Source organism: Bos indicus, chromosome 12 (assembly GCF_029378745.1).
Source record: "Bos indicus isolate NIAB-ARS_2022 breed Sahiwal x Tharparkar chromosome 12, NIAB-ARS_B.indTharparkar_mat_pri_1.0, whole genome shotgun sequence".
NCBI lineage: Eukaryota > Metazoa > Chordata > Mammalia > Artiodactyla > Bovidae > Bos > Bos indicus.
The window spans coordinates 11,430,083-11,447,287 of record NC_091771.1 but is presented as its reverse complement, the minus strand read 5'-3'; the positions used below and the strand labels follow the sequence as shown (position 1 = coordinate 11,447,287).

General features: G+C 35.7%; 1 protein-coding gene across 14 annotated transcripts in view; it reads right to left on the bottom strand.

The window, feature by feature from the left end:
* The window catches only part of NAA16 (N-alpha-acetyltransferase 16, NatA auxiliary subunit), a 64,488-nt gene that overhangs the window by 29,878 nt on the left and 17,405 nt on the right, over positions 1 to 17,205 (bottom strand). For 9 of the 14 annotated variants that reach the window (XR_011569670.1, XR_011569669.1, XR_011569668.1 and 6 more), the window contains 3 exons: positions 14,689 to 14,808; positions 12,115 to 12,210; positions 4,853 to 4,959 (listed from right to left, as the gene is read on the bottom strand). Coding sequence is in view for 11 of the 14 variants with exons in the window: in XM_070800004.1 (XP_070656105.1) it covers positions 4,853 to 4,959; positions 12,115 to 12,210; positions 14,689 to 14,808 (323 nt within the window). In the remaining 3 variants the exon portion in view is untranslated. The remainder of the gene's footprint in view (positions 1 to 4,852; positions 4,960 to 12,114; positions 12,211 to 14,688; positions 14,809 to 17,205) is intronic. The other 5 variants (XM_070800007.1, XM_070800006.1, XM_070799998.1 and 2 more) reach the window with 4 other exon arrangements.

The following is a 17,205-nucleotide window of genomic DNA, read 5'->3' as shown; positions in this document are numbered from 1 at the left end:
ATCCTAAAATTCAAATGAAAATAAACCCTTAATGGCCAAAAGAAGATTTAAAAAAAAGAACAAGGAATATTCACACTTCCTAATTTAAAAAACTACCCGAGAGCTGTAGTAAGCAAGACAGTATGATACAGCCTAAGGTGGACACACAGAGAGCCCAGAGACGAACCCTCATATCCACGGTCTACTCATTTTCAACACGGCTATGTAGCCTTTCAGGGGAAAAAAAAGTAAATGGTGGTAGGAAAGTGGACAGACAATGCAAAGGAATGAGGCTGGACTCCCACCTCACAAAAATGAACACAGAATGCATCACACTTTAACATAAGAACCAAAGGTACAAACTCAGGAGTAAACATGTATACATCTTCACGACCCCGTATTTGGACACGGTTTCTTAATATACAACACAAAAGCACAAGCAACACAAGGGAAAAAAGATAAAATGGGGTTTATCAAGACACTTTCAAGAAAGGAAAAAGACAATCCACAGAAGAGTAGAAAATATTTTCAAATATTTATATTATTTCAAATATCATATGTCAGATAAGAAACTTGTTTCTAGTATATATTTAAAAACTTAAAATTAATAATAAAAAATAAATAACCCAATTAAAAACTGGGCAAAGAACCTGAATTGACATTTCTCCAAGGAAGATATACAAATGGCCAACAAGCACTTGAAAAAATGCTTAAAATCATCAGTCATCAGGGAAATGCAAACCACTTCACACCCACTAGGATGTAGGTTAGAATCAAACATCATACAGTAAGAGGTGGATCGCTGGTGAGGATGTGTAGAAATCAGAATCCTAATAGACTACTTGTGGGAATGTAAAATGGTAGCAGCACACTGGAAAAGAACCTGACAGTTTTCAAAAAGTTTAAACATGCAGTTAGCATTTGACTTAGCCATTCCACTCCTGGAGTATATACACCCAAGAGAAATGAAAACGTGTACATGCAAAAAACTTTACACAAATGTTCACAGCAATATGGGTACTAATCAAAAGATACAAACAACCAAAATGTCCATCAAGTGATAGATAAAATGCTCTACAGCCATACAATGGGACATTATTTAGACGTAAGAGGAGAAGTGCTCATGTTACCACCGGGATGAAAATATTTAATGCTAAGTGTAAGACACTAGAGAGAGAAAAAACCACCTATAGTTTGATTCTGTTTGTATGAAATATTCAGAATAGGCAAATCCATGAACAGAAAGTAAACTAGTGGTTGCCTGACTGGGAGAGTGGGAGTGGGCAAATATGAATGGGAGGTTTCTAAAATCATGTTGATGGTTAGAAAACTCTGAATATACTAAAAATCAGTGAATCTGTAAGCTTCAAATACATCAATTTTATGGTATGAGAACTGTATCTCAATAAAGCTGTTAAGGGGGGTAAGCTACTGACATCCGAGCAGCAGAGGCCAAGGACACTGCTGCTGCTGCTGAGTCGCTCAGTTGTGTCCGACCCTGTGCAACCCCATAGAGGGCAGCCCACCAGGCTCCCCCGTCCCTGGGATTCTCCAGGCAAGAACACTGGAGTGGGTTGCCATTTCCTTCTCCAATGCATGAAAGTGAAAAGTGAAAGTGAAGTCGCTCAGTCGTGTCCAACCCTTAGCGACCCCATGGACTGCAGCCTGCCAGGCTCCCCCGTCCCTGGGATTCTCCAGGCAAGAGTACTGGAGTGGGGTGCCATTGCCTTCTCCGAGGACACTGTTAAACACCCTATCATACACTGGACAGCCCCTAATAACAAAGGGTTATCTAGCCCAATTGCTGATAATGCAGTTCTTTCTTATAGGGGCTGTCCTCTGAACTGCAGAAGTATCAAGCAGCACACCGCCACCACAGTGACAATCAAGCCTCCAGACACCGCAAAATGCCCCCTGGTGGCCTAATTCCCTCCCGTCCCACTTTGTGAAGCAGTGCTCGAGACGAAGGGGACTTTCCAAACTTTTTTTAAAACAACAGGTGAAGTTCTACGATAGAAATAAAGATCAACAAATCTGGTTACATTAAATTTTAGCTTCTTTATATTTAAAAGAAAAAAACCTCCTGAGAAAAGCAAACCCAAGAAAATATTTAACACTGCCTAATGCTGGTGAGGACATAGTGAACCTTTCACACACCTTTGCTACTAGCAATACAAACTGATGTTTACAGCCTTATAGAAATCAGTACATCAGTGTTTACCAAGAGTAACAGAGTGTTCATACCTTTTACCCATTAACTTATTCTGAGAATTTATGGGGGGAAACATCCTAAGTAAAAACTATGCGTACAAAGACTTTTTTTTTTAACAGCAAAGTTCAATAACTAGAGGTATGCTTTTAATAAAAGACTATGCTGTTATGAAAAAGAAGAAATCAAAGACTACACAATACAACATGAAGTCCCTGTGAAATTGCTAGGTGGAAAAACAAAACTTTTATGGTCAAAATTACTATAGCTACATATATACATCACAAATAAATTCACAGGGAAAAAAATTTGGAAAGGAATTACATGAAAATTGCTCTTAAATTGTGCATTCACAGTTTAAAATGCTGGAGACATTTTTAAAACACTTTTCTACAACTGTATTATATCCTAAGCTAACTTCAAAGGCTCATCTTTTATTTCCATGGTACCCGTCGTGGATTATTTTTTTAGTCTTGGAATTTTACAAATTAAAACACTTGTAATTGTTCATCATCCTTAACCTCTTTGAAATCCTTCAAGAGTTAAAAAGAGTCCTGCATCCCTGGAGGGGCTTCCCTGGTGGCTCAGAGGTAAAGAATCCACCTGCCAATGCAGGGGACACAGATTTGATCCCTGATCTGGGAGATCCCACAGGCCTGGGAGCAACTAAGCCCACAGCCACGACTACTGACGACTACTGAGCCTGTGCCTGGGAGCCACAACCATTAAGCCCGAGCACCCCAGGGCCTGCGCTCCGCAGCAAAAGAAGCCACAACAATGAAGAGTCTGAGCACTGCAAGGGAGAGCAGCCCCCGACCCCCTACAGTGAGAGAAAAGCCCATGCAGCAAGGAAGACTCAGCACAGTCAAAAATAAGTACTTTTTAAAAAAAGTTTATTAAATAAAAAAAATGCAGCCCTTGCTAAAAATCAGGACTCACTGCTGATTAGAAATATGCAAATTTTAAAAATGTCCCTTTGAGTAATCACAAATATATGCAGCCAAAATGATTTGAGAAGAATTTCCCATACTTGTACACTTTTTAAAAAAATATACTAAGTTCTGACAACTTAAACTCAAATTTCTGCATTGTAATTCAAACATCAAAAACATATGGTAAACATTCCTGCTGTGTGCTTAAAAATTAACACTAAAGATATATGTCACAGGTTCCTGTACAGGTCAATGCATCCTCAATGCCTTCTTTAAAAATGCAATTTCTAATATTTATAAAGTATCAACAAATGCTTAATACCTTTATGATGGTAATTTGGGATCAGTACTGAAGGGATTTTTGTTTTAAGTCTATGCCTCTTATGAAAACTGAGAAAGCCAGGGAAAGCTCACTGACAGCTTTAAGAGGAACAGATTCTGAAAGGACTGCTGTATTCAGTACTCGCTGTAAGACAGTTACACACATGCGCTTTATTACTAACAGTGCCGACACTTCATCTCTTCTTTCTTCTTTGTCAACCTTGCCAAAATGAGTAAAAGAAGCACTTTGGCAAATGCTAATTTAAATAACCTACAGAAACCACTGTTAGGCACTGCTTCATGTTTTCATACACATCACTCACTCAAAAAAAATAAGACAACAGAAGAAAAATCGACAGCAATACCATAACAATCAAATAAAGTATACTACAGACATTAAAAGAACTATAAGGTCTTTTGGTTTTGTTTTTTTTTTTTAATGCAAATGATACTTTCTTACTGATCAGGCACTATAGGTATCTTTCTAGAAGTGGAGATGTGACCAGCTGACAAGGAGACTGGGTGCACAGCGGCAGGAAGAGAGTGCAGAAGTTCTGCAAGCCAGCCTCAGCCACTCCCCTCTAGATATTATGAGTCGTGCCTTTTAGTTTATGAACCTGCTGCCAAAGGAAGAAAGGGTCAATCGGTATACCTACCACTGACCTTTCTGAATAACTTATTATTCATAATTATGCTAAGTTGCAAATAATTACCGGTCAAAGCTAAGTAAAGTGATGAGGTTTAACTAAAAATATTTAGCTCTTCTAATAAAGTCTCTTCCTTATCCATTCAACTTTCAAAAACTGTTTACACAAGAGTTTTAGATCTTAATAAGAAGCAACACTTGGAAATAGAAGTATAACTTATTTTCTATTAACTTCTAATTTTCTAATTATCTTTCTAATATAAAACCACATCTATTTCCTAATTTTAAAAAGCAGAAGGATGACTCTTCATGGGAAAACCAGCTAAACCTATCTTTATTAAAATGTAGCCTGTTAGTTAAAATAGTGCCTAGATTTTATTGTTCCACTAACAATTACCCATGCTCTAACTTTAAAAGCAAGCATACAAATTTAAAAATCCACAATCACACTATTAAGTAATAGATAACTAATCGTGAAACAGTTAAATATAGACCTTTGGTGACAATATGTCAAATTTATTAATAAAATTCCACTAGAAAAGTATACCCATTAAAAACAATAACCTTTTAGTGTTCTTATAAGCCCCTTACTCAGTAAATTTCAGACTGACATTTCCTTTGACACTACTTATAGTACATGCATATAATTTCAGTTCATCTATTATTAAGCTAAGGTGCACACCATTACTTGAATAGAGAAAATCTCTTTCTATAATAAAGTGAGTAAAAAGACTACAGCAAAACTGAATAAAGACCAAATTTTACCTTTTCTGTATTGTAATACAGAGATTTCAAAGTAGTAAACAAGGGCGGGCAGCCTTTACTGAAGTTAACCCTCAGGAACTTATCCATTAGTTCTCTAAATTTTTCACCTAGGAATAAAAGTGTACTTTGTTAAACTTCAATTGATGGAAACAGCTCTCAAAGTTATTTTATAAATAAAAATAAAACTTCTTCAGCAACAACAATTCCCCTATCCAACGTTTAAACCCAAAAAGTTAGCATTGCTTGTTTGTTACTGCCAAAGAGTGTAACACCAAATATCTCAGTTGGCACGTTTATTTCCCCTAGATATAGGTTCAAAATATCTTCAAGTAACATCTCAAAAGACCAGCAAGCAAAATAACTAGGCAGTTTTGAAGAAGAGTAACCTACTATGCAGTCTGCTGCTGCTGCTAACTCCCTTCCGTCGTGTCCGACTCTGTGTGACCCCAGAGACGGCATCCCACCAGGCTCCCCATCCCTATGACTCTCCAGGCAAGAACACTGGAGTGGGTTGCCATTTCTTCCTCCAATGCATGAAAGTGAAAAGTGAAAGTGAAGTCGCTCAGTCGTGTCTGACTCCTATCGACCCCATGGACTGTAGCCTACCAGGCTCCTCCGTCCATGGGATTTGCCAGGCAAGAGTACTGGAGTCTACCTTGCCTAATCTCACTGACCAGCACAGGCTCAACCCTACTATCTGACATCTCAGAAGGCACTCTGCAAACTTTAGAAAAGGGTTCTACTGTGACCAGCACCGTATGCAAGTAGTAGTCAAAATACCTTCTTAAACACTAACATATTTACAAATGTCTTCCAGATCAACTAATGCTTTACTCCATCATTCGTCCCACAATCATCTATCAAGCACCTACTATGTGCCAGGCACTGTTTCAAGTATCCAAGATATAGCTGTGATTAAAACAAAAAAATTTTTTTTAATTCTGCCCTCATAGAACTTATTAACATTCTAGTGGGCGAGATGGATAATTAAGTAAAATAACAAACATAAGACATCAGTGTCCTGGGGCATGCTAACATTAGAATTAAATAAATACCCCATTTGTAACATTAAGTAAATACATCTCCTATTATTGCTAAACCCTTACCAAAAAGTTTCAGTATCACTTTTTAAAAGCAGAAAGAACTGAAAAACAAAATTAATTTTAAATATGAAGGCTCTAACTTTTTGACAGTAAGGGTTAACAATTGTAAGAGCATGGATCTGGCCATGCAAAAGAAAAAAATATATAGGTCATGAATGGTTTAAGCTAATGTAAGACTACTGAAATGAATTTTCCTAATGCTTCTTTATGAAATCATGACATTTTACCAAAATACTCAACAACCCAAGTGGTTTTTATCTGCTGTGACTAACATTGTTGAACTAAACATGCATACTCAACATATTACAGATGTCATAAAAATTAAGAGAAATTCAAATTTTATTGGATTACAAATTTATCTAACATAAAAACAGGTTCAAGATTTGTTACTTATAAAGGCTGTTGTCAGATGATCTCTAATCTTTGTAACAGAGGAAGTACTGGAAAGATTTATCTCTGAAACTATTTTTGATTTTAAGGAAGTAATGATATATATTTAACCCAGAGTAAAATTTTGTGCAATCTTCATAACCCTGTGCAGTCTTGATAACCTTGAAGTGCTGGGCTGGATGAAGCACATGCTGGAATCAAGATTGCCGGGAGAAATAACAATAACCTCAGATATGCAGATGACACCACCCTTATGGCAGAAAGTGAAGAGGAACTAAAGAGCTCTTGATGGAAGTCAAAGAAGAGAGTGAAAAAGTTGGCTTAAAACTCAACATTCAGAAAACGAAGATCATGGCATCTGGTCCCATCACTTCATGGCAAATAGATGGGCAAACAATGGAAACAGTGACAGCCTTTTTTTTTGGGCTCCAAAATCACTGCAGATGGTGACTGCAGCCATGACACTTGCTCACAGAAAAGCTATGACCAACCTAGACAGCATATTAAAAAGCAGAGACATTACTTTGCCAACAAAGGTCCGTCTAGTCAAAACTATGGTTTTTCCAGTAGTCATGTACGGATGTGAGAGCTGGACTATAAAGAAAGCTGAGTGCTGAAGAATTGATGCTTTCGAACTGTGGTGCTGGAGAAGACTCTTCAGAATCCCATGGACTGCAAGGAGATCCAACCCGTTCATCCTAAAGGAGATCAGTCCTGAATATTCCTTGGAAGGATTGATGCTGAAGCTGAAACTCTAATACTTTGGCCACCTGATGCGAAGAACCGACTCCTTGGAAAAGACCCTGATGCTGGGAAAGATTGAAGGCAGGAGGAGAAAGGGATGACAGAGGATGACATGGCTGGATGGAATCACCGACTCGATAGACATGAGTTTGAGCAAGCTCCGAGAGCTGGTGATGGACAGGGAAGCCTGGGGTGCTGCAGTCCATGGGGTCGCAAAGAGTCAGACACAACTGAGCGACTGAACGGAACTGATAACCTGGGATTTTCAAAAGATTATATACAAAGTATGCCAAAACTACAGAAAATATCACTTTGGGTTGGATATACATGATTATTTCCTCAAAAATAAAAACTAGTTTTAGAAATCAAATCTTTCCAGCACTTGCTCTGATATAAAACAAAGGTTAACAATATTGTGCTAGGCGGTCAGAGACCCTATTGCTTACTTCCTGTGTGACATTATCCACTCAAAGATGAGGATACCATCACCAGCCTCAAGAGTACTCTTTCAAGGCTCACATGAGATGAAAAGTATAGAGTGTAAGCACACAGTAACCACTCAATAAATGCTGTCTATCATCACACGCATTGACATTTAACAGCTGTTGAATTTCTAAAGTCAGAAGTGTTTCCACATGCACTATTATCGACTGAGACAATAGGCATTTTATCTTCATGTCAGAGGCTACTCTAAAAACTCTTCAAATCTCAACCTATTCAGAGGATACTAGCAAGATCTCATTTAAAAAACAAGGCATTCCTTTCTCAAGTACCCACTAAAACCTCTTCTCCCATTAAATTGTTATTCCAACTGTGCAAAAGGTCTTCTGTACTGATACAGGACTGAACTCCAGACAGAGTCCAGTGAAAAGGAAAACCAGGTACAGAACAACCTATGCTCCTTTTGTACAAAAGGGAGAGGAAAAAGGAAAATTACACATAAGCCCTCACACACATACTTTTGCTTGCATACGCACAATTTATTTCTGGACGAGTACACCATCTACTAGTCATAATGGCTGTCTCTGGGGAAGCAACCCTGGTGGCCAGAAGACAGAGACATGCAGAAGGCCTTTCAGTTGAAGCCCGTTTTGACCCTTTTATTGGGAACTATATGAACACGGTGTTTAAACCAGAAGCCTATACTGCTACTCAACTGCCCAGTCACACACTATATCCCCAAATTACTATTTACCCATCTCATAAATGTATTTTTTTATATTAAGAAAAACTTATTCACAAACTTATTCACAAAAATAACTTCCCTTCTTCCTAATTACTAGGACTCCCATAGGCTTTCCTTTAGAGGCGGAAAAAAAAAACTATCAATTATTATGTGCCTATTTAGAACTGCAGCTTGTAAAACAAGTTTTCTATCTTCAGAGACGCTATGCTAATTCTTCATTAGATGTAGCAGATTCACATAAAAATTGATATTCCCCAAAACCACCACTAAAATAGTGAACAAAAGCAAGATCAGACAGTATCTGATAACCTGGAAATTTATTCTAAATAATGGTGCATGTTCTCACTACAAAACAGAAACGATAATCATGTGACCTAATGGAGGTATCAGCTAACACTACAGTGGTAATATTGGAATATATAAATGTATATTATATCAATACCTCATACACCTTAACATACAATATGTCAATTATATCTCAATAAAAAACAAAACTAATCCAATGAAACAAAAATAAAATAGGAGCAAAATGTGATGAGCATTCTCTGTTTAATACTCTGGATCATCTCCTTCCCTCTTTCTCCCTCCTTGGCCAGTGAAGACTAATACATCACGATGAATTAAACTAGGTATTTTGAAAAGCTCTGTTTTCATAACACTTTTCAGGCTGTTGGAGAATCTCCTCAGGACTTTGGCTGTGTTCACTAATCTGTTGGTAATAAATCTTTTTACTTAAAAACCAGAAAGCCTTTTTCAAAACTTGTATCTTCAAGTCCCATCACATTTCTAGGAAAACATCTTACTAGTAGCCTTTGGTGATGCTGAGATACCTTTCTTATGACACATAAAAATATTTCTAAGCAGGCAAAAAAACTTCATGAAGTAGTCACCTGTTGCACAGGTTCAATTAAGTAGCTGCATAATTTTATATATGGTCCCCAGAGCTTTGTAAACACATGTTTATGTTAGAACCTCACATGATGGTTGCTGACCCTGAAGCCCAAGCCCTCAAGAGCCCTCAACTAAGGCCGTGCTTGTAAAAAGACCCCTTTAGCATTTCAAACACAGAACATCCTAAAGGGTCCAGAATCATTCCATTTTAACCTAGATCACATTTTACAGTCAAAGCTGGCTCCAGGCTATCTTTCAGTAAAAATCTATTTCCTACCCTATACACAAAAGGCCACCCACGGTATGACTCCAATTACACAAAATGTCCGAAACAGGCAAGTCCACAGGCACAGAAAGTTAGACCGCGGCTGCCTGGTGCAGGGGCGAGAGCTGGGAGTGACTGCTAATGGGTATGAGTTTTCTTATTGGAGTGATGACCATTTCCTGAAACCAGAGAGTAATGATGGGTGTGCAACTCCCTGGGGATACTAAAACACTGAGCTGCACACTTTAAAAAGTGAATTTTATGGTATGTGAGCTACATTTCGACAAGTTGCTTTACTGTTTTTTTTTTTTTTTTAAAGAAGATACAGAAATGTGAGTCCAAGCATTTTCCAGAAAACACTTTTTTACTAGGGAAATGCTCCTCCAAGCTCAGTACATTCCACCTTGGAAACTCACAATGTATCTACTGGAAGTTCCAGGAAATCCTGCAGAAACCTGACTGCTACATTTAACCAAGTTTCCCAAATTCACCTGACTGAAAAATATCTCAGTACATTGGCACTCTCCCCACCAAGCCTATTAATATCCACTTGGACTTAATGTTCCCTTGAAAACATTAGCAAATTTGCCTAGTTCACAAAGTCAAAACAAAACAGAATCAGAGAAATACTATTCATCATTTATGTAACTGAGAGGCACTCTTTATTTTTAAATAAACTTGTATCTACTGTCTAATCCAATACATTTCTAAGAGGTATTGCATATATTTTTAAAGTCAGTCTACTAAAAAGCTCTTAATTTCCATTAACTTTTTGATAAAAGGAAAACAACACAATTATTTAAACAAACATTTCCATTGTAAATGAGAAAATGCCTAAGAAAATACATTCCCTAATGTAAAAAAGTTAAAAATAAATTAAAAAAAAACAAATCACACACAAAAAAGAAAACACTTTCCCTCCTCACCTATGCTTAGGATAGAGATTTTTAAGTCACATTAGCTTTCTAAGGTCTGACTTGTTTCAAAAGACAAGCCAGAAGTCTCAATAAATAATTCATTATCTAAAGCACTTGCAACTAAAAAAAAAAGATGACTTTCAGAAAAAGGCACATGATACCTTCTAAAACTCTCAGGTCCTCAAATCCTGCACAGTGTTGGTATTTCTATTAAAATTGGTAACCAAGTATTAGTCAACCAGTCATACATGCATCTATTATATGATATGTACTCAGCTCTATATACAGAGGTAAGAAATGAACCCTCTCCTCGTACTTAAAACTTAGATTTATGTGTTTTTAAAGCAGGCAAGGAGAACTGGATGGATTTCTATTTTATTGGCACCTTTAAAGAACTGTGTAGACAAATCAGATGTATACAGCCTGCATTACCAAAGAACACATTAAATTTGTGATGGTTAGTTTTGGTTTTTTAAAAAACATATGCAAGACAGCAAAAGTTTTTTAAAAAACTATATGCAAGACAGCAAAAGAGACACAGATGTAAAGAACAGACTTTTGGACTATGTGGGAAAAGGCAAGGGCGGGATGGTTTGTGAGAACAGCATTGAAACATGTATATTACCATATGTCAAACAGACGACTAGGGCAAGTTCAATGCATAAAGCAGGACACTCAAAGCTGGTGCTGTGGGACAACCCAGAGGGATGGGCTGGGAAGGCAGGTAAGTTCAAGATGGGGGGACACATGTGTACCCATGGCTGACTCATGTCAATGTAGGGCAAAAACCACCACAACACTGTAATTAGCTTCCAATTAAAATAAAAAAATTAATTGGAAAAAAAAGCGTCAAAAAAAAAAAAAAAAGATGGAAATAATCTAAAGCAACTTCTAGAGGGAAATATTTCAAAAAAAATTTTTTTTCTGGAATACAGATGTGTTCAATGAGATCTGTATGTTGTATTGTGTTAAACTGTAAATAATGTGATTTTGATTTATGCTGTGTTAGCAATAATTTTAAAAGGAAGCTGGAGCAAAAAAAGAAAAAGGCACATAAAATCATCAATGAAGTCATTAACTATCTCAAGAGCTAATATACTCTCTACCTCTTATAAGCTCAATAGCAAATGAATTCAGCTACACACTACAATTTAGATCTAGGTCATGAATACACTATTGTTCAATAAAAACAAATCATAAGAGTATATACCACAGTGCTCCAAATTACCTAAAGTACAAAATGGGGTTTTCTGTTTTTATTTCTAGGGATACAAAATACATGGTTCTACAAAAATGATAAAAAGCTAAATTCAGGAATGTGGTCAACTCTGAGGAGAGGGCCCTGCACAGGATTGATGACATTCTTAAACACTGTGGCAGGAACAAAGAATTCACAACTCTCTGAATTTATGTCCTAAAAAAGAAAATCTAGAACTTCAAAACTTTTACCACTTAAATCACAATACCTCACATATAATTTTTCATCAGTTCTATGGAATTTAATTTACCTTCTAAATATGGTTTTTAGTTTTTAAAGTCACATAAGAAAAACCATTTTATATAGATAACTTCTGACACTTAAAATCAACATAAAGCTAAACCAACATAAATACTCTTAACAACATATATATAACAAATTAATAACTGATGACTCCCACCCCTAAGACTGGTGTGCTCTCTTCCAGAAACAAGTTTTTAAAATGTGATTGGCGTTGAGTAATTTGAACAAGTAATGATTAGTGTTACAAAAGATATCCTAATATTACCTGGGGCAAGATTCAAAGGTAATCTTCTAGGTGAAATTGCTCTGGGGTGCTGCTTACTAATGTCTTCATAAATTTGAAGTCTCTCTTCTAAAGTGCCTATTATCAGTAAATATGTGTGAGATTCAAAGCATCAGAACTATTATCTATGATAAAAACTTTAAAACTTTTATCTAGGATAAAAACTAATAAACTTTAAAAAAAGTATGTTATAAATTAAAAATCTCATGATCAATATTAAAACTTCTCTTTTTGTAGGAATCACATTAAAAACTCGGTGGTAGTGAAATAATATAACCAGTAAATGATCATTTTAAATTCAAAGTCAGAGAAATCCAAAACCTGTCACAACAGATTCTACATCCAACTCAAATCATATACACACAACACTCACAGAAGCAACATACCCCTCTTACATTCCTGCATGCACAATCCACAGAAAAAAAAATGTTCCTTTAGAACATACCTTACATAAATCCTCTAACCTAATATAACCCATATAAATCCAACAGAAGTCTATAGCACCTAGAGATAAGCTTAAAGAAGCAACAGTTTTAGGGTTATGACTGCAATATCTTAAAAGATAAGAATTAAGTTTCTAGGGTCGCTTTGACACTTAAAATCTTCAATGAAACTGTATAATAAAGAACTCCATCAGTTCATGTCCCTGTCCAGGTGCCCAAGAAAAAGTACAGACTTTTGAAAGTGGCAATTACTTCACCCAAGTATTATGATATAAAATGTACTTCTAACAGAAAGTTGTATCTTCCCTCTCAAGACCAACCTAATTTTATAGTACCAAACACAGTATCTATAAGTAAACTAAAGTAACAATCTGAAGAATAGGTTCTAGGTCTAGTTTATTACTCTAAAATACTATCCTGCATAATCTACAGAAAGACTATTTAATATGAGCGATAAGATATTTACAGCAAACATCAAGAAAAAGCAAACAAACTCGTTTTTAAACTATAAGGTTCTAGGTGGATTTTAATTCAGACCACACATACGTAATTATTGTAAGAATAACCGTTGGTGCAAGCAGTCAAGGTATCTCCACAGTAAATGTAGTGTTCAGTACCAAGATTATAAACACAGAACTTTAAAAAGTCAAGTCTGGTTTTATTTAGACTCCTTCCTTCCTCCAATAGTATGTTTCGGAGCTCCAAAGTGGTTGAGTTTTTGAAAGTGGGATATGAGAAAAATTATTCTCACACTCTGTTAATGATCTGGGAACTTCAGGAAATATTAAGGATCCTTATACTAATATTTACAAGAAGGTTATTGCAAAATTCTAAAATGCAGTTCTCATATTTATGCCTAATCCTGGGAAATGAAACAAGCTGAGTACAAAAACAAATTTCCCACTAGCTCAGATAAAACAAGTCTTATAAACGTAGTTAAATCAAGACCAACCCACTTCAATGTCCTTTGTGAAGTCACATGTTGGAGCTCCAGAACTTACCATGGGGGAGAAAAGGTTCTAAGGAACCGAGAACAATAATGGAATTAGTTTCATAATCAATGTATTTTATAGTGAGCATGGATCCTGGCAAATGGAACACAATACATTCATTTTACTAAAACAGTTATTAATGAACGTCAGTACCTGGTAGTTTAAAGAAAAATCAGTTATCTCACACTTCTAACCTTCCGACACGACTTTGTCCCTTTTTTTTAAAAAGAGATTACTAATCTAACCAATATTTTAATTTTCATTATTTTCTCAAAAACAATTACGTAAGGAAATGTTTTAGTAATTTGTGATATTACATTTTAAATACAAACACGAAACTTGGATTTAAGCATACAGGTAATTAGGATAACTAAAAATAAATTTTTTCTCAAATTTCTTCCTACTGTAAATATGGTTAGGTACCTATTTACCATATTTTTTGGATTTAAAAATTTTGCTATTTCAATACCTTTGAGTTTCATAATTATTTCATACTAGTTTCATAATTATTTCAGCCAAATACTTACCCGTGAGTAAATATAATTTTGGCAGTACTAACTGCTCCTAAAAATACTTAATTATGAAAATACTAGGGAAAGTTTAGAATAATATTCTAGATTCTGAAAGAAGTCAAGGTTATCAAATTTCAAAATATGTATTCATATTCGGCACAAATTAGCCTAGTTTGAAAGTAAAACGATAGTTTTTATGCTGATGCAGTGTACAACATACTCTCAACAACCTTGCTTTGGTCCAATTCTTATGCTTAAGAGATTGAGAGTAACAGTCCTCTAATTGTTTAAAAATATTTAATAATTATGGCATTTCCCAGAAAGGGAATGCCCATTTTCTTCCCCACCATTCTAGTCACCTAAATTGGTAATTGACAATTGGGATGAATAAACCTAAAATTATCTGTAAGTGTTTATCACTGAAATATTTTAAATATCTGAATTCATTTTCACTCCCATGTTTAACCTGCAGCTTTCCCAAATGGAAAAATAAATGCTAATGTTAAAAATATACATCCTCAAATATGACTATAACTTTATATTTTACTACTTTTTTTACTATACTTCAAACACTAGTTAAGAGAAGGTAGGAGAAAAATCATTACATACTAAGTTGCAGAGCTTTTTCCAAGCCTTCATAATAACACCAATTTTCTGCATTCCGATCAATCAAGTTTTTGAATACTTCACTCGCTTCTTTTAATCGCCCCACTTTCAACAGCATTTCCCCTAAAATTAAGTTTAAATGTCACATTCATTTTACTTAAACATTAAATACCTTTCTGAGCCCAGAGGTTTTCACTAACCATTATTAGTATAGTAGATATTTATGAAAGACAGAATTTTGTGTGCTTCCCTTCAGGGTTTGTTGCCATTGTAGTTTAAATAACTAAAGATTAATTCAGAGTTTGCCTTCAGAAATGAACCTTCATTTACATATTCTATTAACATTCATTTCTGGCTCCCTCCCACACCCCAAACATGATATTAATTAGTAAAAATTTTTGCTATTTTGTACATTTTTATACACCCTTTAAGATAACTAAAGACACCCTATTTACAGATTGGTAAATAATTCCAATGAAATATCTCTACCTTCCTACTGCAAGATTTTCAATGTACTTTTCCTTACCAATTTTTGTGCTAAACAATTCTCCATTTAATTCTCTTAGTGTCCTTTCCAGGTCACTAAAATCGGAGAAGTTTAACTCACAAAACAATAACACTAAATATTATTTCAGAGCAAGAAACTACACAAAACAAGTTCACCTGAGAGTCATCTCTAACACTCCGTTCCTTTAACTAAGCCATATAAATTGCAAATGGGAATGGGAAAGGGCATCTCAACTTCTCAGATAAAAGCAAATCTAATCAAGACAATGGGGAGAATCTCGAAAAAGAATATACCTCAACTTTCTAACACTAAGCTTTCCCACTTCCTGAAGAATCTGTTTCAAACAACCCTTTGAAATGTCTTCAGTCATACATACTATTTCAGCTTTTATCATCATCATATTATAGTGGTTATTATACGTATTATTTTGCTATTTACATGTATTATATATTACTCAATCTCTAGAATAAGACTAACAGGAGTGGGAGAGCGGTTCAAGGGGGGAGGGGACGTATGTACACCAGTCACCAATTTATGCTTACATACAACAAAAGTAACTATCCTCTAATTTAAAAAAAGATTAACAGGTATAATTATGAATTTTACCACTTTCTAGCTTTGGAACCCTGAGTAACTTATAAAACTTTCAATTCCCATTTCCTTGCTTGCAAAATATCAACTGTATCAGTCTATTTTTATGATCATCAACTGAAATAATGCACTTAAAATGGTCAACACAGTACTTGATACAAAGTGAATACAAATAAGCATCTTCTACTTAAAACTATAAATAGTATGTCAACTATACTTCAATTTAAGGAAAAGGAAAACAAAAACAACAACAAAAAAAAACCTGTGACTGTGCCCCATTCCTCCGCAGGAGTAGAGGAGAGCAGTTAAAAGGACTCAAAAAATGGCACGAAGGAACCTTAAAAGGATACTGCTAAGTGAAAAAAGCCAATATAAAAAGGCGGCTGCTGCTGCTGCTATGTCGCTTCAGTCGTATCTGACTCTGTTCGACCCCACAGATGGCAGCCCACTAGGCTCCTCTGTCCCTGGGATTCTCCAGGCAAGAACACTGGAGTGGGTTGCCATTTCCTTCTCCAATTATAAAAAAGCTACGTACTATGATTCCATCTCTAACACATACTGTAAAAGGTACAAGTAAGGAGACAGGAAAAGGATTTTGGATTGCCAAGGGCTGGAGGCAAGGAGAAACAAACAGGTAGAACACAGGATTTTTACGGCAGTGAAACTATCCCGTATGATACTACAATGGTAGATACATGTCATTACACATTTTTTAAACCCTAGAAGGTGTGCAACACCAAGAGTGAACCCAAATACAGACTACAGGCCCGGAGCAGGGAGGAGTCTGCGTGCGTGTGAGGACAGAGGGCGCATGGGAAACCTTTGTGTCTTCCACTCAGTGTCTACGCACCTAGAACTGCTCTAAACAATAAAGTCTATTTAAAGCAAAGCAAACACACACACAAAGTAAAGGCTCTGAAATCAGAAAGGTATGTTTAGAAATTAACTCCTAAAAGGCTAACCTCTTCTAGTTTCTTCAAATACAAAAAGGGGAAATAACACCCGTGTTAGAAGTGATAAAATATTCCAAGAAATTAAGCCAGTTGAGCAATTACTACTGTGAAAGACTAAATAAATCTTGGCAAGTATTTTTATTAAGCTTTAGAAGTCCTGCAACTATATGAGATTTTAGTTTTAAACTAATTTGTAATTTAAATGGACAGTCTATACAATATTCCTCAGGAAATGGGTAACTGATCAGCAAAGTTAAATATAAAAAAGAAAATGTTTGACTTTGTTGAATAACCCTTTTAACAAACTATTTCTCAGGATTCTGTCTTATTAGCCCATAATGAAAATAAATGAATGTTGCTTTCATGATGATCCCAGTGTCACCATTTACTAATCTCATTTTACTACATATGAAGGTAAGAATTGGGAGAGGAGATGAATATGAAGGCAGTATAACACACTACTTTAGA